At 41.6% G+C, this 26974-nt stretch overlaps 2 protein-coding genes and 1 long non-coding RNA gene across 3 annotated transcripts in view; 1 reads left to right on the forward strand and 2 right to left on the reverse strand.

Moving 5' to 3' along the window:
* SLFN11 (schlafen family member 11) overlaps positions 1 to 7695 on the reverse strand; it is a 22005-nt gene extending 14310 nt beyond the window's left edge. Inside the window, 1 exon segment of the mRNA XM_089900830.1 lies at positions 6978 to 7695. The gene's annotated coding sequence lies outside the window, so the exon portion shown is untranslated.
* LOC111170829 (uncharacterized) lies at positions 4038 to 14876 on the forward strand. Its single transcript, XR_002643510.3, has 5 exons — positions 4038 to 4300; positions 5642 to 5705; positions 12590 to 12713; positions 13580 to 13752; positions 14403 to 14876. It is a non-coding gene; the product is annotated as an uncharacterized LOC111170829 (long non-coding RNA).
* Positions 14877 to 15544: 668 nt separating this feature from the next.
* Positions 15545 to 24484, reverse strand: LOC111170833 (protein SLFN14). The gene is made up of 4 exons (XM_022566404.3): positions 23389 to 24484; positions 21776 to 21901; positions 20152 to 20866; positions 15545 to 17950 (listed from the first exon to the last, which is right to left on the reverse strand). Exons 1-4 carry the CDS (start codon positions 24446 to 24448, stop codon positions 17116 to 17118), a joined length of 2736 nt encoding a protein of 911 aa, XP_022422112.2. The 5' UTR covers positions 24449 to 24484; the 3' UTR covers positions 15545 to 17115.
* Between the last annotated feature and the right edge of the window lie 2490 nt (positions 24485 to 26974).

The following is a 26974-nucleotide window of genomic DNA, read 5'->3' on the forward strand; positions in this document are numbered from 1 at the left end:
TAAATTGGACTTCATCAAAAATTTAAAACTTTTGCCATGCGAAACCTCCTATTAAGGAAATGAAAAGACAAGCTACAGACTGGGAGAATATATTTGCAAATCACATACCTGACAAATATCCCAAATCTAGAATATATAAAGAACTCTAAAATTCAGCAAACTAGGAATAGAGGGAAACTTCCTCAACTTGATAAAGAACATTTATTTAAAAGATCTATAGCTAACATCACACTTAATGGTGAGAAACTAGATACTTTCCCACTAAGATCAGGAACAAGGCAAGCATATCCCCTCTCACCACTCTTATTCAGCATAGTACTGGAAGTCCTAGTTAATGCATTAAGACAAGAAAAGGAAATAAGAGGTTTACAGATTGGGAAGGGAAAAGTACAGCTGTCTGCATTCACAGATGACATGATTATCTCTGTAGACAATTCCAAAGAATCAACAAAAAAATAAAACCACAAAAAAAACAAAAAAAAACCCTTGGAACTAATTAGCAATTATAGCAAGGTTGCAGAATACATGATTAGTATACGAAAGTCAATTGCTTTTTTATATACCAGCAATGAACAATTGGAATTTGAAATTTAAAACATAATGTCACTTACATTAGAACAACAACAACAAAAAAGAAATGACATACTTACGTATAAGACATATACAAGTTCTAAGGAGGAAAATGACAAAACTCTATTGAAGGAAATCAAAGGAGGGCTAAAGAAATGAAGAGATAGTCCCATGTGCATGGATAAGAAGATTCAATATTGTCAAGAAATCAGTGCTTCCCAATTTGATCTATAGACTCAGTGCAATTCAAATCAAAACCCCAGCAATTATTTTGTGAATATCAACAAACTGATTCTAAGGTTTACATGGAAAGGCAAAAGACCCAGAATAGCCAACACAATATTGAAAGAACAAAGTCAGAAGACTGACCAAACCAACTTCAAGACTTACTATAACGTTGTAGTGATAAAGACAGTGTGATGTTGATGAAATAGATCAGTGGAACAGATAAGACAGCCCAGAAATAGCCTCACACAAATATATTCAACTGATCTTTGACAAAGGGGAAAAGGCAATTCAATGGATAAAGGAGAGTCCTGTCAACAAATGGTGCAGAAAAAAATGGACATCTACATGCAGAACTATGAGTCTAGATACAGACCTATATCTTTCACAAAAATTAACTCAAATGGATAATAGACCCAAATGTAAAATGCAAACCCATAAAACTTCTAGAAGATGACATATGAGGCAATCTAGGTGACCTGAGGTTTGGTAGTTAGTGACTTTTTAGATACAACTCCAAAAGCATGATTCATGAAAAGAACTGATACGTTGGACTTCATTAAAATTATAAACTTCTGCTCTGCAAAAGACACTGAAGAAAATGATAAGGTAAGCCACAGGCTGGGAGAAAATTTCTTTAAAACATATATCTAATAAAGGATTGGTATCCAAAACATACAAAGAACTCTTAAAACTCATCAATAAAACAAACAACCCAATTTTTCAAATGGGTAAAATATCTGAACAGACACCTCACCAAGAAGATATACAGATGGGAGAGTTCCCTGGTCGTCCAGTGGTTAGGAATCCTCGCTTTCACTGCTATGGGCCTGGGTTCGATCCTTGGTTGGGGAACTAAGATCCTGCAAGCCATACTCACGGCCAGAAAAAAAAAAAAAAAAGAAGATACACAGATGGCAAAGGAGTATGTGAAAAGATGTCCACATCATATGTCATTGGGGAATTGCAAATTAAAACAACAATGAGCTACCACAGCATACCTATTAAAATGGCTAAAATCCAAAACACTTACAACACCAAAAGTTGATGAGTATGTGGAGCAACAGGAACTCTCATTCATTGCTGGTGGGAATGAAAAATGGTACAGCCACTTTGGAAGACAGTTTAGTTGCTTCTTACATAATTAAACATATTGTTACCATATGATCTGGCAATAGTGTTCCTTGGTATTTACCCCAAAGAGTTGAATACCTATGTCCACAAAAACCTGCACATGAATGTTTATAGTAGCTTTGCTCATGATTACCAAAATTTGGAAGCAACCGAGATGGTTTTTCAACAGATGAATAGGTAAACAATGTGTGCAAGGAGACAAGAACAGTCATTTTAGCACTGTCTGTAACACCAAATTTTGGAAATAGCCTAACTGTCCATCAATAATGAAATAAGGAAATGAAACGTGGTAATATTTGCTGAAAGGAATATTGTGAGCCACTTGAAGAGAATAAACGAAAACACACACACAATGACACAGATATCAGAAACAAAATGTAGAGTTAAAAAATCAAGTTGCAGAAATATACATATAATATTAAACAATTTAAATAAGCTAAAAATGCACACAATATTACATATTATTCCTGGATGTGTGTGTGTGTAAAACAGTGCGTGTTAAAAATAGAGTAAAAGAGGGCTTTCCTGGTGGCGCAGTGGTTGAGAGTCCGCCTGCCGCTGCAGGGAACATGGGTTCGTGCCCCAATTCGGGAAGATCACACATGCCGCGGAGCGGCTGGGCCTGTGAGCCATGCCCGCTGGGCCTGCGCGTCCGGAGCCTGTCCTCCGCAACGGGAGAGGCCACAACAGTGAGAGGCTCACGTATCGCAAAAAAAAAAAAATAGTGTAAAAGATATACAGTAACTCAGAATGTTGGTTGCTTCTGAGAAAAGGAGAGAAAAATGAAACTGGAAATAGAAGGCAAAGAGAACCTCAAACTTATCTACAATATTTTACTTATTGAATTTTTTAAAAGCTTGAAGTACCTATGGCAAGATGCCAGCAGTTGTCAATTTGAGGTAATGGAGTAACAAAAATTGGGGATAACAAAAGAAGAGTTTTTTAGATTTGTTTTTTGTACTTATTTAAGTTTATTATTATTGTTATTATTAAACACACACACACACACACACACACACAGACCCAAATTGGGTTTAGCCCAGAATACAAGATTAGACAATACAAGAAAAACCATTAATTAATAAAAAAGTCATAGGAACATTAATAGAAAGTCAAAATTATCTCAATAAATACAAACATTTGTTTGATAATATATATTTACAAAGTACTCTAGAGAAGCATTATTTAAGAAGAGTAGCAAGAAGGTATACAGAAGCATTATTTAAGAAAAGTAGCAGGGGCTTCCCTGGTGGCGCAGTGGTTGAGAGTCCGCCTGCCGATTCAGGAGATTCGTGTTCGTGCCCTGATCCGGGAATATCCCACATGCTGCGGAGCGGCTGGGCCTGTGAGCCATGGCCGCTGAGCCTGCGCGTCCGGAGCCTGTGCTCCGCAACGGAAGAGGCCACAACAGTGAGAGGCCCGCGTTCCGCAAAAAAAAAAAAAGAAGAGTAGAAGGGGGGTATTTTAATCTTAGTTTTAAGGCAACATCACACACACATACACACACACACACACCCCTGAGTCTTTAATCTTGGAGTCTTTTTTCTTCACGAAATTCTTGGATTTTAATTTATTTTTTACTTGGGGTATAGTTGTTTCACAATGTTCTGTTAGTTTCTACTATAAAGCGAAGTGAATCGGCCATATGTATACATACATCCCGTCTTTTTTGGATTTCCTTTTCATTTAGGTCTCCACAGAGCACTAAGTAGAGTTCCCTGTGCTATACAGCAGGTTCTCATTAGTTATTTATTTTATACATATTAGTGTATAATCTTAGAGTCTTAAGGTAACATCTCACACACACACACATATTAGTGTATAATCTAAGAGTCTTAAGGTAACATCACACACACACACACACACACACACACACAAAACAAAAAAACCCGAGTCCCGCTCTCCCGCGCTCAATACGCGCAAACGAGTCCTTCCCTCCCGAGCTCACTGCTCGCACTTGAGCACTCCTGCCCTTCGGCTCTGCGCCTGCGCCCTGCACCTCCCCCACCTGGCGTTTTGGTTTGTCTTTTCCTGCTTCCCCGCCCCCAACGGGGTGGGTTTCTTGAGCGTGCGTGCGCGCGCAGCTTGGGAAAAGCTAGTTTGAGAAGCGGAGCCTCTGCGTGTGGGCCCAAGGGGAAGAATGGAATGGGGAAGGGTTATGAGTCCCCGGGGCTGAGAAAATTGGAATCCACAAACAAACAAACAATCAGACCCTGGACAGAGGAGACCCACAACCTCAGACCTGGCTCTGTCTGCCCCAGGCATTATGCTATCTTGTATTTCAAAGATGAAGACTCAAACCAGAGAAGTTATGACCTGCTCAGGATTAGATGACCTCCTCTGACTTATTTCTTTTCCCCACATCAGTGCTGTAAGTATACTCTCTAGTAGTTTGTCCTCATTTAATTTGGGTCTAAAAAATCATCTTACATCTATGGCTGCAGTAATAAAAGCATATTTATGTTGTAAAAATGAGTATGGCAGTTGATGTCTGCATGATACCCAGAATATCTGTAGGTGTTGCCTGTGTCTAGTAGAATAAGTATCTATTATCACAGATGATTTTTTTCCTATTATAGAGTGGTAAATTTCTCAACCATCCACTTGCTGAATTATTCATAATTTTACATTCATTCGTGCCCTATCTCCAAAAAGATTAGAAGAAGCAACTTGTTAAAGTTGGGAAGTTGCTGTACAGTATAAACTAATACACTATTGTAAAGCAACTATACTCCAATGAAAATTAAAAAAAATTATTCACAATAGCCAAGATGTGGAAACAACCTAATTGTCCATAAGTAGATAAAGAAAATGTGGTGTGTATATATGATGGAATATTACTCAACCATAAAAGGAAGGAAATATTGCCATTTGTGACAACATGGATGGACCTTGAGGGTATTATGCTAAGTAAAATAAGTCAGAAAGACAAATGCTGTATGATCTTACTTATATGTGGAATCTTAAAAAAATGACAATAAACTGAACTCATAGAACAGATCGGTGGTTGCCAGAAGTGAGGGGAGGGAAGGTGAAATGTGTTAAGGTGGTCAAAAGGTACAAACTTCCAGTTATAAATAAGTCCTGGGATATAATGCACAGCATGGTGACTACAGTTAAGAATACTTTACTGTATATTTGAAAGTTGCTAAAAGAGTATATCTTAAAAGTTCTCATCATAAGAAAAAAATGTAACTATGTGTGGTCACAGATGTTAACTAAACTTTTTGTAGTAATCACTTTGCAATATATACATATATCAAATCATTGTGCTGTATACCTTAAAGTAATACAGTGTTACATGTCAGTTATATCTCAGTAATAATAATAAAAAGACTTAGAGAACTTTCTATTAAATAAATAAATAAAAAATAAATAAAGTTGGGCAAGTTATTTTCCAGTGCTTTAATAAATGTTGGTAAACAAAATAACTAAATGAATTTTTGACACACTTGCAAAAAATAACCTGGAAAATCCAACTAGGTCAGAGCTTCCGGGTCAATATATTTTAAAGTTTTTTTCTGAAAATGAAAGTGTATACATTATGAAAAACAAGAAAACCCTTTCCATAGAGATCAACCAATTGGGTACCTGACAAAGAATCCTTTGTCACAGTCACCCCTTCCCACCAAGACTCTAGCTCCTCCCTGTCCCATCTGAAAGTTTGTTTCCAGATAGTTCGTTGATCAGTCCACCTTCTAACTCTCTACAGCACTGTCTCAGACCTCTGTCAGGTTGTCTGGCTGGAATCCTGCATCCCTGGCCTCAGCTAGAAGGTGAGTCCCATCTAAGAGCCAGTTCTCCTGTCTATTTCACTTAAGAAAAATGTGGGCATAACAGGTCCACCTCAGCCTCTCTTGCCTAAAGTAGATATATCTGGAAGGGTCTCTAGCGGCAGGGTGGATTTTTATCTTAGGGTTCTGTGGTCGTTTTTTCAGCCCGTCTTTTCTGTTGAACAGGCATGGCTCAGGTCTCTCCAGGTAGTCTCTACCTACCTAGCGAATTAGCAGATTTCTTAGGGTCTGGGTGCTGAAGAGAAAACACCTGAGTCCTGACCTGTTCGGGTGTCTGCAGCTTAACAAAAGCAAGCCCAGGAGAAATTTTTATTTCCTTAAGAAGGGAAACGAGAATGTTCCTGCCTTTTTAAACCTGGTTTCCTGAAACCAAAGGTAAACATGCTTCTGTCTTTTAGGCTTCAGTTTCTCAGAAAACTAATTAGAAGGCATTTGCCTCTTAGTGGCTGTCTTTCCAGCCTCAAGGGCGAGGGGGGGGGGCTGAATATTGCCTTTCTATCAATAGAAATTTGTCCTTTTAATAAGTAGGTGAAAAGTGAGTTAGTTCTGGCTTGAAACTTTAAACTTCTTGGAGAACAAGGCTACAGAAAAACCTGTTTGGATACACATCAAACTATTATTCAGGATTTCACCCTGGGGAGTGGAATTGGAAAGGAAGATGGTAAGGGGAGGAGAAATTGTTATTTTGTACATTATGCCTGTATTACTCGAGAAATGTTTAATGCAATAAGGAAAAGAAAGCAGTGCTAGAGTCAGATAGGTAATTAAGCAGTGCATCTCGTTGACCTTCTCACTTAATTTTTCTGGTAGCCTCTATAAGCCCAACAGTTGCAGCTAAATCCTGTTGAAACTGCTGCTGGGTTTCCTGTAATTGATTCGACTGCTAATACTGTTAGTATTGTTTTGATTAAGTTTCTTCTACTTACTACTTTGATCTGCAGCTTCCCTCTACAGCCTACACAAATCACAGTCCCCTGGAGCTCTTTTTTGGTTTCTTTTGGGTAGCCATCGTTATAGACTGCAAAAATTATTACAGTATAGACTTAGCAATCTTTTTTTTTTTTTTTTTTTTTTTTTGCTGTACGCGCCACCACTGCGCCACCAGGGAAGCCCAGCAATCATTTTTAATATTGAGAAAAGGTGTCGTGCACCAAAGGGAACTGACTGGCCCTTCTGGTTCTTATTATGACTGCGAGACACCCTTCAGCAATAACCATCAGGAACCTTTGAAAAAAATAAAGGGTTATTACTTACAGGATCTGGAAATACACAGCAGACCTGGGGCCACACAGCGAGGTTGTGGGTAGAGAGAAAAAGAGAACATGCTGGCCTGGGGTTCCGCTTTCTCTGGGGTGGAGGATGGGAGCTTAGAGTTTGGCGGGCTCCCTATTGGTGAACTTGAAACATAATGGCCGGAATTTAAAACAGGAAGAAACAAAAAAAAAAAACAAAAAGCGAAAAACAGCGACCCACGGGGAATTCCCTGGCGCTCCAGTGGTTGGGACTCAGTGTTTTCACTGCGAAGGGCTTGGGTTCAATCCCTGGTCAGGAACTAAGATCCCACAAGCCGTGTGACCAAAACACAGGGGCTTCTCTGGTGGCGCAGTGGTTGGGAGTCCGCCTGCCGATGCAGGGGACGCGGGTTCTTCCCTCGGGGCGGCTGGGCCGTTGAGCCATGGCCGCTGAGCCTGCGCGTCCGGAGCCTGTATTCCGCGGCAGGAGAGGCTGCAGCGGTGAGACGCCCGCGTACTGCAAAAAAAAAAAAAAAAAAAAGACAAAACACAAAGAAAGTCCAGCAACCCAAATGGTCAGTTATGAAATCAACTAAGCTCACAAAAACAAAAGAGCCTCCTCATTGCCGGGAGGTGGCTGGCAATGTGTTTAATCAAGATAGACATCTTTGAAATGAGTAAGGAAAGAAAAAACGTCAACCATCAGGTTCCACACTACAACCAATTAGTTCCCAGTCTTGGCTGCTCATCAGAACCTTTCAGCACACTTTTTAAAAATGCAGATTCTAAATTTTTTTTTTTTTAATAAAAAGAAACTAAAGGGCTTCCCTGGTGGCGCAGTGGTTGAGAGTCTGCCTGCTGATGCAGGCGACACAGGTTCGTGCCCCGGTCCGGGAAGATCCCACGTGCCGCGAAGCGGCTGGGCCCGTGAGCCATGGCCGCTGAGCCTGCGCGGCCGGAGCCTGTGCTCCGCAATGGGAAAGGCCACAACAGTGAGAGGCCCGCGTACCAAAAAATAAAATAAATAATAATAAAAAAATAAACTAAAAATTTTTTTAAAAGAGAGAAAAAAACAAACAAAAAAAGCAGGTTCTTAGGCTTCTCCCCAGACACGATGCAACAAACAATGAATCTGTATTTTTAAGATTCCCAGGTGATTCTATGGTCAGCCAGGTTCGGGAACTACTGGACTCCCATATTTCCTGTCTCCCATTGTTACAATCTTTCAGCTCACTATTCATGGTGAATTGTCCTAGAAATTACTACTATTACAGACTGCCACACAAATCCAGTTTGTACCAAATCTGGTTCTAATATGGCGAGCATTATCACTTCATGACATTGCCTACATGTGGCAAACAGAGCAGGTAATTATCTGATTGCACAAAAGCAATACATCCCACAAATTGTCCCAGAGACACAGCATTTTTTTAAAAAATTATACTTGAGACGTGTCCAGTGAGAAAAACTCAGCAGGGTCCAGGGGATGTCTTTTTGTTTTTTAGTAATTAACAATTGGATTTATTGCCATTTCTTCACATTTTCCTCTTATCTCTCTACAAGGTATCTTGGTTTATATCAGAAATGAAAATCAAAGAAGTACATATTATATTATAAATAGTACATTATTAATAGTGTATATTTTTGTATAATGTTTTTATTTGGAAACAATTTCAAACTGGCAGAAAATTTGCAAGTACAGTTGTAAATAACTTTTTCTTGAATTATTCGAAAGTAAATTACTAACCTGATTTCCCATTATCCCTGAACACATTATTCTACATAACCACAAGACAATCATCAAAGTCAGGAAATAAACACTGATATATTATTACTATCTAATCTCCAGGGCATGTCTTAACAGCCACCATTTACAGAGGATTTAGTATTAGGCCAGCATTTCATAGTACCCCTGTGTTGGGGTTCAGAGTAGGCTGCCCCAAGATATGCCACAATGGCATATTGATTATTCTGAGTGAAAACTACTTGAGAAACAGCTGGTGGGGGAAAGACTGATATTAAAAAAAACATTCTGACCACCCCACCACCACCCCCGTTTTCCCCCAGAAAGTAGAAAAGAAATCTCCTGTGTCAAAGTATCCTCCCTATACCAGGAGATTAGAAAGTATCCTTATCACCAGTTAAGGAATTCAAGGCTAAGAAAGCCGAATAAGCAAACCCTGTTCCTTCCTGAGTCGGCTACCCCAAGCACAAACCCCTTTGTTAAATCTTCACAAATAATTGTTTCTCTGCCTGAAAATGTTATATGAACAGCCTTCTTTGGTCACTTGGGGAGGCATTTCTATGAGACCTCTCTGCATTCTAATTAATTTTTTTTCTCCTGTTAATTTGTCTTGTGTCAGTCTTCAGCTAAAAGAACTCGAGGGGTAGGGGGGAAATTTCCCCCTTCCCGACATCTCTTATACCTAGGAAGAAACTAAGCTTCAGAAAGGTTAAGTAGCAGTGTTTCATCACATGCCAGGCACTGAGAACTTAGTAGTGGTTTAATAGCTACTGTTTGTCGACACTTGGATTTTGTACCAAGCACATGGAACACAGCATTGAATCTTTATGACAACCGTCTGAGACATGGCTATATTATTATTTCCATTTTATGTAAGAAAGAGCAGTTAACCTGCCCAGATCACATTTGGGTACCTGAGGCTATATTTGAACCTTGTCACATTTGGCTCTGAAACCCACACAAGTACATGGGTACTTCCTCCAAGCTCAGTCTGATGGACGTTCTGGTCATTCCTGGGTAGCGCTGTAAGTAGTGAGTGGGTGTTCTTCCTGTTATTCAGTCACAGTCTCCACCCATTTCAACAGTCAATACAACGTTTCCTAAATGATCTCCAAATTCCAGAGTCTTAGGCCCCTGCCCTAAAGCTGAGAGGGGCCTAGGATCTGGAATTTTAACAACCACACCAGGTGATTCTTATCAGGAAAATTTGGACAACACTGTTTAGGTATCTTTGAATGAACAGAGTCTGTTTTACAGACCTCCTGCATTGTGTGCCTGGCAACAGGCACCCTTGAGGGAGGGCACAACCACCAATGGCAGCTTCTCACACTGACCTGTGGGGAAATGAGGGGAGAAGAATGCGTCCGTCCTAATCGTGTTACTCTGTTGCTGAGTTGCCTAAAATGTCTTCACTCCACCCCTACCTCCATATGTGATGGAGTTTGGTGAAGAGTTTCTGTATCTTTTACTTGCCCATCATCATCTTTCTTTCTGTAGGCGGGAATTCAGGTTGTTTTGGCTAAGAAATCAACTGGAACATTAGAGGATCTGCTGTGCTGGGAATCACCCCTCCTTAGGCTGTAATGTGGACAGTGTCTCAGTGGGAAACTGCAGAGTGGGAAGGGGCCTCCAGAACAACTGACCCCAACAGGATGCAAAACACAGTGTATACTATGATTACAGCTTTGCTAAAATATATCTGCCAATGGACTAACACTGGAAATGAATAAGCAAAAGTGGAAGCAGCTGTATGATACAGCGGTAGGAAGGAGTTTTCTCATTCTCTACCTTTTTTTTTTTTTTTGGCCACATCACACAGCTTGTGGGACCTTAGTCCTCAGACCAAGGATCAAACCTGGGCCTTCAGCAGTGAAAGCATGGAGTCCTAATCTCTGGACCACCAGGGAATTCCCTGTCATTGTCTACTTTTTTTTTTTAACATCTTTATTGGAGTATAATTGCTTTACAGTGGTCTGTTAGTTTCTGCTTTATAACAAAGTGAATCAGCTATACATATACCTACACCCACATATCTCCTCCCTCTTCCGTCTCCCTCCCACCCTCCCTATCCCACCCCTCTAGTTGGTCACAAAGCACAGAGCTCATCTCCCTGTGCTATGCGGCTGCTTCCCACTAGCTATCTGTTTTACATTTGGTAGTATATATATGTCCATGCCACTCTCTCGCTTCGTCCCAGCTTACTCTTCCCCCTCCCCATGTCCTCAAGTCCATTCTCTATGTCTGCGTCTTTATTCCTGTCCTGCCCCTAGGTTCTTCAGAACCTTTTTTTTTTTTTAGATTCCATATATATGTGTTAGCATACGGTATTTGTTTTTCTCTTTCTGACTTACTTCACTCTGTATGACAGACTCTAGGTCCATCCATCTCCCTACAAATAACTCAATTTTGTTTCTTTTTATGGCTGAGTAATATTCCATTGTCACTCTCTACTTTTTAATCTTTCTGTAATGTCATTATATAGATCTCATAATGAAAGGTATATATATATTTAAATAATTTTATTTTATTTATTTATTTAATTTTTGGCTGTGTTGGGTCTTTGTTGCTGCACGCAGGCATTTCTCTGCGGCGAGCGGGGGCTCCTTTTCATTGTGGTGTGTGGGCTTCTCACTGTGGTGGCTTCTCTTGTTGTGGAGCACGGGGTCTAGGCACGTGGGCTTCAGTAGTCGTGGCTCGCAGGCTCTTGAGCGCAGGCTCAGTAGTTGTGGCGCACGGGCTTAGTTACTCTGCAGCATGTGGGATTTTCCCAGACCAGGGCTCAAACCCGTGTCTCCTGCATTGGCAGGCGGATTCTTAACCACTGCGCCACCAGGGAAGCCCCTATGAAAGGTATATTTCTAAAGTTTCTTACTGTAGAAATCACTTTTCCCTAAACATTTCTGTTATGTGAGTCATTTTTGTTATCATACAGATTTTGTAGAAAAGTTTTAGAAGCTAACAATAGCCATGTTGCTTAATATCACAAATATTCCGAGTATATCCAATCCTAGTCTCCATATCAAAGCAAATAAATTACTGTTAACATGGAGACTCATGCATTTAACTTTGACGTGCAGGAAGGCGGAATAGCATAGAGGCTAAAGTAGACTTTGGAGTCAGGCAGACATGGGTTCAGATCTTGGGTTCAGAATTTACTAGGTGGTCTCAGGTAAGGCACATTTTCCTCAACTGTAAATTAAAGCTAATCAGGGCCAAAATTTATTGAGAGCCTTCCATATGCCAGGCTTTATTTAAATATATTATTTATTTCAACCTTCATCTTTATCTAAGGCATAGGTATGAATTTTATTTCTGTTTTACAAATGAGAAAGCTGAGTCTTAAAGGGGGAAATTAACTTGCCTGAGGTCATTCAGCCGATTAAGAAATACGGTTGGAATTCAAAGCTCTGGTCAATCTGACCCTAGGAGTCAAGCTCTTAACACGACTTTATCCTACCTTGCTTGAGGCTGCTATACATAATTCAAAGATTGAGGGGACGAGAAAAGATATAATGTATTTAAAACATTTTGCACAGTATCTGACACATAGTAAGCACTCACTATATGTTAGCTATAATCTTAGATATCAGAGGATACAGGGATGGAGCTGTAGAGGCATTTTGATGTATTAGCCATTGACTGATGGGGTTTATTTGTCATATCTGGCTGTCTTGGAAGGGAGCCCGTGCTTCCCTCATTCCCCCCCACCCAAGACATGCTTCTTCCAAGCTGTATAATTGGGCAAAGAAGACAACTTTCCCTGATTAAAGCAGAGGTGAAGGTGGACTTTAAATGCAAATGGTCTGAGATGATTCTGAAACAATAAACAATAAAAAGAGGATGAACATAGTGGCTGTGTCCTAATTCCTCATTCTTCACTTCCATTTTAGGCTGAGAATGAAAGAAGGAACAAAATTGAAAACTGATCCCATTTATTTCAAAATCATGTCACCTCTGTCAGCTGAAGATACTGAACTAAGAGGCAGCTTGAGTCTCCTTCCGCTTGTGCATGAGGTAGATTCAGAAGGAAAACATTGTCTCTGGAACTTTTAAATGCCCATTCCATTTGAAAACGAGCAAGATAGATGTGTATTTCTCCCCTCCCCCCACCAAAGGACTTTGCAAAAAGGAGGAAAATGGGGATTTTACACTAAATCACCAGGAAACTCCTCCAAGTTTGCAGTGGGAGAAGCCAAGATGCAGCAGCCTCGGAGGGGATTTGCCAGTTCATGTTAGGAGTCCCTGACTTTGGACAGGTCAGGAATATGACCTGAGTCTGATCCTGAGCTTTGCAGAAGAAGAAATTCAGATTTTTCCAGAACAATCAGGAGGCTCTGGGAGAAGTGACAGATATTAAGTATAGGAAACAGTATAGACTACTCAGCTGTTTTCACTTGCAGTGGAGGCCAATGCTTTCTAGAGATGAGAGCTTGACCGAGGATCCTGTTAGCAAACATGAGTATTCTCGCCTTTGGAGAGTATCTTCAGAGTATTTCTACATTCTCAGAGTTGAGATGACTAAATCTATTTAAATGTTATATTTATCCAGCTTGGACACTTACTAGACATGTGCCTTTCAGAAAATTAAATTCCCTGCACCTCAGTTTTACCATCTATGAAGTGGTGATAACATGTGTATGGTATACCTCATATGAGTTGTTGTGAGAATGTACGCAAAGCATTAGCAAATAGTAGCTGGTTGTAGTAACATCTCAGTAAATAGAAACATAGTTATTATAAATTTTGTGCTTATTTGAAATTGAAGCTTCTTGAAAATAATTTGATGTTCAGCCTCTCCCAAACCATGGGGAAACTGAGGCAGCTCAGCTTCATAAGAAATCTAGTTTACCTCTCTGGTTCTTCCTCTTTCCATTTCATAGATGGCACAGTCTTTCTTCAAAACAAGTCCTATATGGGAATTCCCTGGCGGTCCAGTGGTCACGATTCCGCACTTCCACTGCAGGGGGCGTGGATTCGCTCCCTGGTCGGGGGAACTAAGATTCCGCAAGCTACGCAACGCGGCCAAAAAAAAGAGCTCTATTGATGATTAGAGGTATCCTGCCTTTTCTTTTCTCTGGGATAACACCCTACATTGGTTTCAAGTGACGAGAGCTTTTTATTTACATATAATGTGAAGGTTACATAATTCATGTTCCCATCTGTAATTTTCCAAGTTAGATTCTTCCTCTGAGGTTCTGGGTTATGGTGATGGGCCTTGGTTTTACTCTGCATGCAGACAGCGTGCTCTGAGCCACCTGTTTCTGAGATGCCAGTGCCTCTTTTGTCATCAAAACCTGGTTAGCATTTTGTTCTCTTGTTTAAGGCAACAAATCTGAATGTTGTTATGTACAGTACGAATAAGGTGAATCTTTTATCAAGGTCACCTTTTTGAGCCAGTCATCTCACCTCTGGGGATTCATAAATATACCAAGGAAAGAAAAGGTCATATGCCTGAGTAGAGTATGTGCCTGGCTTGATTTTAACAGTGTAAAATTGCTAGTTACCCAAATTATTAGGAGGATGATTACTGAAATTTGGTATAATCTTTTGGGATATTGCGCAACCATTAAAAATGATCATTTTGAAGACTACACTACAACATGGGGAAATGCCTGCATTAGTCAGCTACTGCTGCAAAACAAACAACAAGCTTAGAATCTCAGTCATACAATTAGTCTTTTTCTCTCACTTCTGCATTTGCAGGTCAGCTGGATTTTGGCTAATCTTGTCGGGATCAGTGGAACTTGGCTCCAGCCATGAGTTGAGTTCACATCTCTCATTCCTCCGTGACTAGTGGGCTGCCCAAGACATCATCTTCACAAGGTGGTAGCAGAAGCCCAAAAGAGCAGACCCAGCACTGAAATGGGTAAAGCCTCTGTACACATCACAACTACTAACATTTCATTGGCTAAATAAAGTCATACAGCCAAGCTGACATCAAGGGGGTGGAAAATATACTCCAGCTGTAATCTCAGGAACTACACATGGTATAGGTGTAGGGAGTGATGAAGTACTGGGAAGAATTATACAGTCTACAACAGTGCCTCACAAAAAGATTACATGGAAAAAACACATGCACAGGATATAAAATTGATTGTACAACTTGATCATAACTATGTAAAAATATTTTTTGCAATTCAACAAAGAATAGAAATAAATAAGCAAAAATGAAAAAAATCATGACTGGATAACAAGTGGCTAAGAACTGTTTATTTTGCCTCTCTCCATTTCTCAAACCTACATAATATAGTACCTTTCTTTTTTAAAGTAAGTTTTAGAAGCTTCTCACAGCAGGCATGTTATTTCACCAAACTAATTGTTTTATCTATTATATTAAGGGTCTGTAGGAAAAATGTAGAATTCTAAGCGCATTCAAGTTAGCCATTTATTCTTAGTCTCCACCAGTTCCTAATCTCAAACTCAAATCTAACAGACTTCCATCAACATGGACCTTTAGCTGTTGCCTAAAAACAGTTTAAATTCCTTTATTCTCTTATTCTCCATTATGGCAGTGTTAATTATTCTCCACACTGACCTCTTTGAAGTCTCCAAAATTAGATATTCATTCTATTGGCTAGAAGCATTGTCCTAGTAGATTCTGATTTTCTGAAAGCAGCAAGTCCATTCAGTAAATAATTACTGAGCACCTGCCATGTTCAAGGTGCTGCACTAGTTACTTTCAGGGAAATAATAAAGATATGTAAGTGCCATCCTTACTGTCAGGGGTCTCACAGTCTAATGGGAAGAGAAATCTGTACACATACATTTGGGGCCAGAAAGAACAGACTAGAAGAAAGATTCACGAGTTCTCAACCCTGGTGGCACACTGGAATCATCCGGGCAACTTTTATTTATTTATTTATGGCTGCGTGTGGGCTTTCTCTAGTTGTGGAGAGCGGGGGCTACTCTTTGTTGCGGTGCGCGGGCTTCTCATTTCAGTGGCTTCTTGTTACGGAGCATGGGCTCTAGGCTTGCGGGCTTCAGTAGTTGTGGCATGTGGCCTCAGTAGTTGTGGCTCACAGTCTCTCGAGCACAGGCTCAGTAGTTGTGGCGCACGGGCTTAGTTGCTCCGTGGCATGTGGGATCTTCCCGGACCAGGGCTTGACCCCATGTCCCCTGCATTGGCAGGCGGATTCTTAACCACTGCGCCGTCAGGGAAGTCCCTGGACAACTTTTAATAAATACCGTTGCCCAGGCCCAGGCCCAGGCCCAGAGATGCTGATTTAACTGGTCTCGTTTCTGGCCTGATCACTGCTATTTTTTAAAGCTCCCCAGATGGTTATAATGAGCAGCCAGTGTTGAGAACCACTGGATTAGGCCTTCTACTTTGAGCCCGACCAAACTGTCTGCATAGAACTGACAAAGACTCTCAAATGCAATATTTAAAACAATTAATTTGTTTTAAAAAATCAATTATTTTATCAAAAATTATACAATGTATGCAAATAGTTCAAAGTCAAATGGCACTGAGGCTTACGACTAAAATTTAGCAGACCCCTGTTCTCTCCATTCCCTCAATCCTCCTCCACTTTTGACTCTTTATTTTTAGAGAATTCACACATTTCCCATTCTCCGAATGTTAACATGCTGGTATCTTTTGCTTCATCAAAAACTAATTAATTGCTGAACTTTATTTTCTCCCATCTAAAAGTACCCTTAAAGCCCCCAAGGAAAGGTAAAAATGATGAAATATCAGGTAGCTGGAGCAACAGGAGTAAGTGGGGAGGTTCTTCTGTTCAATCCAGTATCAGGAGAGCCGACCACTAGGTTCAGATGGCTGGCTTGGGGGCCTGAGCAGTTCAGAGAGGCAGCTAAGAGCACTTTTCCAAGCCCTGCCTGCTCTTCCACCTCTTGGAAAGATGATGGGCTTTAACTGAAATTATAACCAAAAAGAATATTTCCTCACTTTCTCCTGGATTTGTGCCTGGAGGGCACCCTACCCCATCCCCAAAATAGGCCAGCAAGGCTGGGGTGCGTTAGAAACACTGGGAGATAGAGGTATAATAAAGGATGCATTAGGACAGTAAGTCAGGGTGTATCCTGGAAAGCCCTGAAAATTAGTTTGGTTTGACTGCGGGGACTCCCTGGGGATACATTAGCAGGGATGTCACAAAGTCAGTTCTGTATTTGAGGAGGACTTCTGTGGTTGACAAGATGGAAGCTGGATTGGACTAGAAAAACGAGAGGCAAGGCACCAGTGATAAGTACCAGGGAAGAGGTGGAGTGGAGTGGGAAAAGGACAGTGACACTGCAAACAGACTGAAAGGCCCAGTCCTAAGAGACATTTCTGTGGCTCCATGCTATTCTGACTGTGCCTTGATTTCCTCACTTGTAACACATGAAAAGGCATAGCTGCCACCTGCCTGGGAGCAGGGACTCTGCTCTTTCTCCCTTCCTGTACTGTTTGAAATAATTTTCAGAAGGTTGCCCTCTTTTCATAAAGCAGGTAAAGGTGTTTAATGGCTCTCGAGGCAAAACAGAGCTTATGAACTTCCTCTGACAGGGCATATTCTGGACTGAGCCCAAACACAATATTCCTCTCCAGGCCTGAAAACTGCTGAATACTGTCTAAAATGATGTGACCATCCAAAACACCAGAGACCTGGCTGAACACGACCTTCACTCCTCCGTGGGTCTCAAATAATTCCATCGCTCTTAGTAGTGCAAGCTCATAGCGTCCTCTGTCCTCCCCTCTCCTGCACAGAATTGCTATATCTTTGGGCAGATATCCACATTGGAACAGGTTGTGACATCTTTCTGCCACGTGTTTTGCAATTTCTTCTGTGGTCAGGTTCGTCTCTGTCTCACACACCCCAGGCAGAGCCTGAGCGCACATTGCTTCCTCATAGGCAGCTTCCCTAAATGATGCCAATGTGTCTGGAGACACGTTGGGGTGAGGATTTTCTTTGATCCTCTTCATTTCTTCTTTCATCAGCATTGCTATGTCCAGAGCACAGTGGATCCCATTGGTGATTGTTTTTCGAGGAAACTGAGCAGATGGAGGGGGAAGGCCATTGATATCTGCGTGACGGACTTGGAAAGGGTCCAGAAAAAGCCAGAGAATCCCTTGGTGAAGATTTTCATTTCCAGCGCCCCTCACCTTTGGATGGGTGATGCTCCTAGCCTTCATGTACCAGTCACCATATTTACTGCAGAAATTCTCAGTCTCATCCATCACTATGTGTTTGATCTTTGAGAACTCCCCTTGCATGAAGGTTTTCCGGGTCACAGCTTGGCAGGTGGTTTGCTGGCTGTAAGGATGAAGGAGAAAATAGGGCTTCAGCCATATAAACAAAGGAAATACCATGCATTTATTAATCTCTGGATTAGCATTAGAGACTGGTTCTCATCTGGAGACTGATTCACTGATTCAATAACTACAAAAATGCTCTACTTACAAGTTACCTGATAGACAGAATACATAATTGCAAACCCTACTCTTTGGGGTTATCAAGTTAAATCTGCATGCGAAACTTTTGAAATGAACCCAGGTAGGAGATTTTATTATTTCTACCATAGTCCATTTCTGCTGCTTGACAATCCCTGAAGGTAAATTCCTTACATCTAAAGGAAATCTCAAAAGGAATTTACACTTGTTACTACTATTTCTTTACTTTCTGTCTTTTTTAGAGCTGGAGAACAGTCACCTAGAGGCATATCATAATTTTCGTATGCAAAAGAGGTATGGGCTCATACAAGTTCCTCTAAAGAAAATCCTATTTCCCCACTTACTTGTAGTACAAAAGCAGAAGCCTCTTTAGATTTTGGTAAGGAAAACATTAAGAGGTTGCTGAGTTCCATGACATGTCAAGTAGGGTACCAAGTCTGCAGGGCTTTGCCTCTATGGAGCTACCAATCCTACTTACTTAGCTCAATTTTCCTTTATAGTATGTTTTAGCATACGTGTGTGTGTCTGTGTGTGTGTGTATACTTTTTTTTTTAAAACAAACTTGGTTGTTTCTTGCCACCTCTAATTTGGAATCAAGTCATATCACCCATCCCTGCAGATGTGGGACTGCATGTGCAGTCCCTGGGGCTTTACTCCCTATGTCCTGAATCATAACTATTCACGTTCCTCTCTTCCAGGTTGGACTCTGTAGACTTCTTGAAGAAAAGCATTGATTCTTAGCCATCTCCATAACCCACTCACATTAAGTTCATAGAAGTTTGTTGAATTGAATTTGTCTTTTGACTGGGGATATTTAAAAACTTATACCTGGGGCTCCCCTGGTGGCACAGTGGTTGAGAGTCCGCCTGCCGATGCAGGGGACACGGGTTCGTGCCCCGGTCTGGGAAGATCCCACATACCACAGAGCGGCTGGGCCTGTGAGCCATGGCCACTGAGCCTGCGCGTCCGGAGCCTGTTCTCCGCAAAGGGAGAGGCCACAACAGTGAGGGGCCCGCGTACCGCCAAAAAAAAAAAAAACAAAAAAATCTTATACCTGTAAAGCGTAATAAAGAACGTAGCCTTTAACACAGTTTACAAGATCCTTCATAGTCTGGCATCTGCCTCCTTTGCAAGTTCATCATCTGTGGCATACCCACAGTCCCTCATGGCTCCAGGCAGACCTACCATTATGATTCTCTAATCTCCATGCCTTTGCACTTGCTGTGCCCTTTGCCTTTATTCACTTCTCCTACTCACTTCTTAAGAAGGAAGTCAAGATCTCCTTCACTGGGAGTATTTGCTGACCAATATCCAGCCCAAGTTAAGCATATCTTTAGTATCATAATAGTTACACAACACTCCCATTGCTTATTTTTCTCTTTGTCTCTCTTATTGGGCTTTACGGCAAGGTCTGCAATATGTTTTTCTCCTCTAACGCTAAATGTACACAGTACCTAGCATATAAACAGTGCTCAAAAAGATTAGTTGAATAAATAAGCAAGTCAAAATTAAAAGCCCTCATTTGCTGGATTGACTAACAACCAATTTCTTTTACTAAATCGAAAGCTAAAGATTTAAACCAGAAGCAAATGTGCATGTTTTCTAAAATTATTGACCCAGAACAAGTCAAACAAGTAAAAATATTTTATAAACGAAATAAATGGTATTTAAATTCAAGTTCCCATTAGGTGTAATGTCTAATTGACTGAAAGACCCTATGACTTTAAAGCACTAAATATCAAGCAAAAAGTATATGTGAAACAAGATAGGTTTGTTTCAACCTTTCTTAAATTTAAGGCCATAGATTGTGGGGGGGAAATGTTTCTAGTTATATAAACTTAAAGTTATGCATATGTAGCTAATTTCTAATGAGATGTTTAAGCCTGAACATTGCAAAGTGCCGTTTTCTAGCTCAACCACTTGATCACTTGCAAATGTGTATATAGTTTGGGCTCTTGTCCATATGCAGCAAAGGCATTGCAAAATCTTAAACTAAAGACACAAATTACTTGTGTGATACTGTTGAAAGACTGATTAAATGTGTTTAGTTAGTGAAACTCTTACATCACAAAATCCTTTAAGGCGTCACTCTCACAAACGTAGAGGATCTCTTTGGGCTTGCAGTGGAACAAGTCCTTAATTTTCTCCATGATCTTTATGGCCAGGGCAGTCTTCCTGGTTCCTGGAAAGCAGTGGAGGAACAATTCTCGTGTCTCCTGAAGGCTCTCTGAAAGCAGCTCGCACTGCTCTGCTACAAGCAAATTGAAATATTCACAGCCCAGCTGGTCACTCAGAAGAGATCGAGAGCAGAGTGAGACCATGATAAGGGCCTGCAACAAATTTTCCATTTCATCCTCATCAGCAAGCCTGTAGGTTCGGGGATAGTGCATAGGGATTTCACGTGGTCTACACCGTGTGCTGGGCAGGTATATCAGCCTTGGGATGACACACAGTTTCCCTGTGTAACCACCAACAGTTCCCAGTTTCTGCTTTAATTGACGAGCAGTGTTCCGGGCGTACACAAGCCCCCCAATCCACGTGGGGTCTGTTAAGATTGTATAGAGTACAAGGGGGCTGTTTACTGCTATTAGGAGAGCATCACACAGGACATTCTGCTCCTTCCTGAAGCCAACGTCACTAGCCCAGCTTTTGGAAAATATCACAAACCCCTGAGAACAAGGATATATCTGTGTCTTCATTAATTTCTCCAGTCCTTTATGATCTGAGAAGAGCTTCTTACAGAGGGATTCTGGTTTAAATTGTATCTCTTCCTGTGTCACTGAAAATGCAAGGAATAGAAGTTACTAAAATTTCCAAAGGATATTTAAGTATTCCTGCAACATCGTAAGAAGAGATGAGCCTAGCCATGGAACTATGGGTTTCCTTGTCTGCAAAGAAAGCATCTCCTCTTCACAGGCCAGGACTGAGAAGTCACTGTTTCTGGCAGCTCTCATACAGGGGAAGGCAATCAGGGAGGGGTCCTCACAGAACAGCCTTCTAGCACTCTGTCCTCAACCCCAAATGGTCCAGTAGTACTAGGAAGGTATTCCTTCCTGTTAAGGGTGTGTGTGTGTGTGTGTGTGTGTGTGTGTGTGTGAGAGAGAGAGAGAGAGAGACAGAGAGACAGAGAGAGAACCTGATGCTTTTGGGAAACTAAGAACTTTCCTTTTCCTGTGGCAATTTTGCCCCCATGGGATATTTGGCAATATCTGGAAATGTTTTGATTTTTCATAGCTGGAGAGGTGCCACTGGCATCTAGTGGCTAGAGGCTAGGAATGTGGCCAAACATCCTACAATTCTCAGGGCAGCCTCCCTAACAAAGAATTATCTGATCTAAATATCAGTAGGGTCAAGACTGAGAAACTGCCTTAGGAAGAGTCTAGGTGACCCCAAGGCTCACCTCCTTCTGCCTTGGAAAGCCAGGGGGCAGCTCTTTCAAATGTATTCTCTCATATTTGGAGAACAAAAGCCATCTGTGACTGGAAGCCCAAAACGCACAGAGGTGTAGGGTGGATTTGATGACTGAAATCAAGAATTCGCCATGTATATTAATTCAGGACAATTGTATCTGCTAAGCCCTACATTTGATCTTCTCTAAGGAGAAAGGCTTGGATGAATTGCTACCAATTCCTCCCAACTTAATTTTAGAAAATAAATAATCCCCTCAGCTGAAATCAAGAAGGAATACCTGGAAACAAGCGTTGTTGTAGAGCCCCCTTAAATTCCAGGACTTTGATGGGAGATGGGCTTCTTCGTGTAGATGAAGCTGGTGAAATCAGGTGAAGGCTGTAGTCTGCGGCCAAATTGGAAGGAGCTAAACAAATCCATGGAGAGTTGTTTCAGATGAAAAAAAAAAAAAGTTAAAGAATGTTTCTATTGCTCTTCCTACTGTTGACATATGGTGTGTGTCATGCCTGAGCTGTTCTCATTCTTTCTATGCCTCAAACAGTTCACATATGTTAGGAAAAGAGGTCTGGGACTCCTGTAGGGCCATGCATCTTCTAAGTCACCTGTGACTTATCTTGGGCAAGTCATTTCACCTCTCTCCTGCAAGGGTGAGCAGGTGATCCCTAAGGTTCCTTCCAACTCTAATATTCTGGTTCCAGGTCACCTCTAAGAAGAAAAGGCTTCCAGTAGTGGTGGTAGTGGTGGTGGTAGGGTGGTGTCAGAAAAAGTAGGCACAGTATTTTAAAAATATTATTATAGTTGTTAAAGTCCCCCCTACCCCAAAGTTTAGATGGAATGGAAAGTAGTAGGATCTCTAGTTTGGGGTTTATGTGTGTGTGTGTGTGTGTGTGTGTGTGTGTGTGTGTGTGTGTGTGTGTGTGTATGTGTAAGTAAACTCAAATTTAAGATAAGAGAAAGTATCATCCAATAAAATCACTGAAGTCTTCATCTGAGCTTCTTTTATCAAATCTGGAACTTACTGACCATGAAGGCAAACCGATAAACTTCATTCAGCCCGTTAAGTCCTTTATGGATTGATCTGAAATCACCAGGGCTGATGCTCAGCAAAACTGTAAGGAAGTGAAAACACAAGAAGTCCTCCTCCCCCACCACCATCCCCCCCCCCCCCAGCACCTTTTTTTTTTTAAGGTATGTGGGCCTTTCACTGTTGTGCCTTCTCCCGTTGTGGAGCAGAGGCTCCGGACGCGCAGGCTCAACGGCTATGGCTCACAGGCCCAACCGCTCTGACGCATGTGGGATCCCAGACCGGAGCACGAACCCGTGTCCTCTGCATCGGCAGGCGGACTCTCAACTGCTGCGCCGTGAGGGAGGCCTGTACCTGGCACCTTCTTTTGCGTTAAGTTTTTCTCCACTTGGTGGTGCCCTCAGCCTAGTGGTTCAAGGTACTGGCTCCTAATGTTACTGAAACAATTCAAATTTGTCAACAAGTTTCCCTTAAAAGAATTAGTGGAGAGTCTTTCTTAAACAACGTTTCTCTGAAATATCATCTTTAGAGAGAGACTATTGATGAATGTTTTAGACTAAGACTATCAGCCTGCAATTTTTTTTTCAGCAGACCTTTACAGTGCATAAAAAGGAACTTTCATGAATTCATGGCTGATGGCATACTATAACTTTCCCCAAAGAGATGAAAATCCAAGCATTTCTTGACCTCACACAGTTCATATTCTGAGTCTTTGGAACTAAAAATGTTAGAAAATAACCCTTTAATAGAAGATTTGTAAGCAAAACCAGCTTTCTATTCTCTAACCAAAATATTGACCAAATACCCAGAAGAAGGCAGAGAAGGGGCTCCTCCCTGCTGACTGGACAATGACGTCTTGTCTGCTTTACCTGATTGAATATCCAGCATCATGGCTACCCACTGCTCAGCCGTCAGCCTTGTGACAGAATTGTCCCTGATGACCCAGGAATCTGGGGCCTCTGTGAATACTACACAGCAGAAGGGCTCCACGTGTACCACACAGACATGACCATACAGGACATCTTTTTGGTACACATTCAAGATTTTGGTAGTGAAATTCACCTTTGGCTTCTCACAGCAGAAGTGGAATGTAGGCAAGTTTTCTATGCAGTTTTCTATTTCTTTTTTTAATAATTCAGGGTTCACTTTTTCTCTCTTACATCCAAACACTTCTTTGCTCTTATCATCCACCCCGATAATTAGGTATCCCCCATGGGTGTTGGCAAATGCAGAAACATAATGGGGCAGCATTTCTTTAATCCGAGGGATGATCTTTTTGGTGGTGAACCTTTTAAGCTCGACATGTGTGGACTCACTGAAGTCGAGTTTCTCCTTATAGATGAGTTTATCTTTTTTAACAAATTCTGAGGCACACATCCTCATATCTTCCTCTTCCTGAATGTATTTGTCAAGAGCTTTCTGAGAATGCAGCTCCTGCACCTTTGATCTTCCTCTTTGAGCTCTGGACTGCTTCTCTCGGAGGAGCTCCAGGGCACTGCTGGCACTCAAGTTGACGGTGGAAGTCACAGCTCTCTGAAACAAATTGGAGCGCAAGCTGCAAATCCTTAGCGGGAGGCTGAAGACATCTGGGCTCCAGGACTTCACAAAAATCATAAGATTGTGCCCCTGCTGCATGTAGTCAAGGTATTTCTGTGAACCTGAAGGAAGGAGCTTTTGAAAAGACGTTTCCAGGTCCTGTCCCAGCCCATGGAATCGGTAACTGTAGGTTTTATCATCAATCTCTGCTTTGATCACACCCCCTCCAGAATTTAACAGTGCACATGTCGCTTGGATGATTTTAGAATTCTCAGTTCTTTTCAAATAGCTATTGGTCATCTTCTTCCTTTTTTCTTCTCCAAGAGTGACTTTGCCCACTTCTACAATTATCTCGGGATAGAGCATTTCCGTATCCATCTTGAGACTCTCCATCTCAGCAGCCCTTCTGTGCCCCAAACAATGACAGAAAGGGGTTCCAATAAATAATTAGGACAGAAATGTTGCTTCTACGTTAACAAGAATTACAGAGATTACAAAATTTTCTTCAAAGCTATAGATTATTGGAGATACATTTTAACATTGGAAATCATCTTTGATATTACTGTTTTCTCACAACTTTGCCAAGACCTTTAGCCTTCACAGCATGAACAGGAATAGATAAACTGAATGCTTAATATTTTACCATAATGGAAAAATTGCTGAACTTTTAGCCATTTTTCATTTAAAATCAGGAAGCACCAACAGTGAGCCCAGATATAAGGGGCATGGGTTGGCACAGGAGCCAAAGCAAATTACACAGAAGTAGTAGTTGCCATCAGAAGATGCCTCTATTTATAATTCAGAGGGGAAAGAAGAGAAGACAACAAAGAACCAAGGGAGTATAGCTTTGGAGTATATTTGATGTAGAAGATCTGGCTATAAAAACAAGCATAAAACTTGGTATTCTTCATGTGCTATTTTATACATTTTAAAAAGTCTTATTCTACTCCTGAAAGAATAACAATTGATACCAAATGCAGAAATCTTTTAAGCTCTTCAGGCATTCTTCTAAAAGTACATTTCTTATACAGTGGGATGCAGGAACAGGAGTTTTCCATCCCTCCTAATAGTTCTGCCTGTGCTGTGGGAACCCCTAAGACTGGGGAATGGACATGAGCCTTTGAGACATAGATATTAAACTGTGGTCAACCTCCTTCTGCTTCCCAGACCAGAAAACAGCCACCTACATTGAAGTTAGCACCTGGAAGCAGATGGTTCAGAGACAGCCCCCTTAGTCTTTGTTAACTGCAAAATAAAATATTTACTAACCCAAACCCAAATTCTTCCTCTAGAAGAAGGAAACCCATTTTTTTTCTGTGTGATCTCTGCTAAGCAGAGGCCAGGTGGGTGTTGTTTATATCCACCAGGAGGGAAAAAAGCAGGCATCCAGCAGGATGGGTCCTCTCCTCTGCTGTTAGCTTGCCTTGGTTGCCTTCTCACTTCCTCCAGGCAAACCAAAATCAACCTGATGAATTGTTTTTTCATAGGTGAGCATCTCCTATAGGCAAATGTAAATGTTTGGCTCTTAGAGAAATTTCTGATAAGTTTCTATTATATCATAGAATCACCGAAGTGTTGGAAGGGACTTTAAAGATCTGGTCCAACCATCTACCTTAAATACTCTCTGTAACAGGGGTCCCCAACCCCTGGGCTGCGGCCTGTTAGGAACAGGGCCGCACAGCAGGAGGTGAGCGGCGGCGAGCTAGGGAAGCTTCACCTGCCGCTCCCTATAGCTCCCCATCACTCGCATTACTGCCCGAACCACCCCTCCCCCTCCCCCTCCCCCCTCCCCAGTCTGTGGAAAAATTGTCTTCCATGAAACCGGTCCCTGGTGCCAAAAATGTTGGGGACCAATGCTCTATAATACTAGCAACTCTGAACAAATTGCTTTCCAGCAACTGCTTGAACACCGCCAATAACAACGAACTCATTATCTCTCAAATTAGTCCCCGTCTATTTTCTGACAGCTCTGTTAGAACTAGCTTCCTGGGCTTCCCTGGTGGCGCAGTGGTTGAGAATCCGCCTGCCGATGCAGGGGACACCCCGGTCCGGGAGGATCCCACATGCCGCGGAGCGTCTGGGCCCGTGAGCCATGGCCGCTGGGCCTGCGCGTTCGGAGCCTGTGCTCCGCAACGGGAGGGGCACAGCAGCGAGAGGGCCGCGTACCGCAGAAAGAAAAAAAAAGAAATAGCTTCCTTATTTTCAGCTATAATTTGTCTCCCTATAACTTCCACCTACTGGGACTCACAAACAAATTTAATTGCTTTTGAACTAGCAGAACTATACTCTCATGACTCCCAAGGCTCATTGATGTTACTTGGTTGCTGATGACAACCATGATAGATACAAAGTTTTCTGGGAGTCTAGCTCCATATGAACATCTGCTCCACATTTCCCCAAACTTCTCACTCATTCTCCTTTACAAGCTGCTCCTGAGCTATGATTTTACTAAGCTCTTCATGCTTTCAGACATAAACTGAGAGGAATGAGATTTTTTAAAAAAAATTTTTTTTTTTTTTACCTGATGCTCTTGCTTTTCCTCTTGTTGCTTCAGTTCCACATCTGGCTTTGGTCTGAATGTTTGCCTTCTGTCACAGCCCCTGTTGCCCTTTGATATCAGCCTGGGAGGAGCAGGAACTCTGCCAGACTCCCCTAGTCTTCATAACATTGACCCCTGAGGAAGGCTGATAAGGACTCAAAAAAAGCCTATGACAGGGCAGATTGGCAGGCCAGGGTCAGACCTCTGGGAGAGAATGAAGTATTAGTGGGGAAATTCAGGGGTTTTCAAGTGAGGGGCCAAAGCTAAAACGTCCCTCCTCTAAAGGGCTGAGTGTTATTTCTATACATCATACAAGCATCTCCTGTCACGGTTAATTTCATTTCAAAGCTCTACGTTTATCTTAGATTAAGCTGTCCTGT

Source organism: Delphinapterus leucas, chromosome 19 (genome assembly GCF_059928025.1).
Source record: "Delphinapterus leucas isolate spDelLeu-1000000601 "Yukka" chromosome 19, BTC_Dleu_Yukka2, whole genome shotgun sequence".
NCBI lineage: Eukaryota > Metazoa > Chordata > Mammalia > Artiodactyla > Monodontidae > Delphinapterus > Delphinapterus leucas.

Bases quoted from the DNA above. Each gene is read 5' to 3' on its own strand.
- LOC111170833 (XM_022566404.3), bottom strand. From the start codon at position 24,448: ATGGAGAGTCTCAAGATGGATACGGAAATGCTCTATCCCGAGATAATT. The intron at 20,867-21,775 runs GTATTCCTTCTT...TTGCATTTTCAG, and splicing joins ACAACAACGCTTGTTTCCAG to TGACACAGGAAGAGATACAA. The intron at 17,951-20,151 runs GTAAGAGTTTCA...TCATCCTTACAG, and splicing joins GCCTTAAAGGATTTTGTGAT to CCAGCAAACCACCTGCCAAG.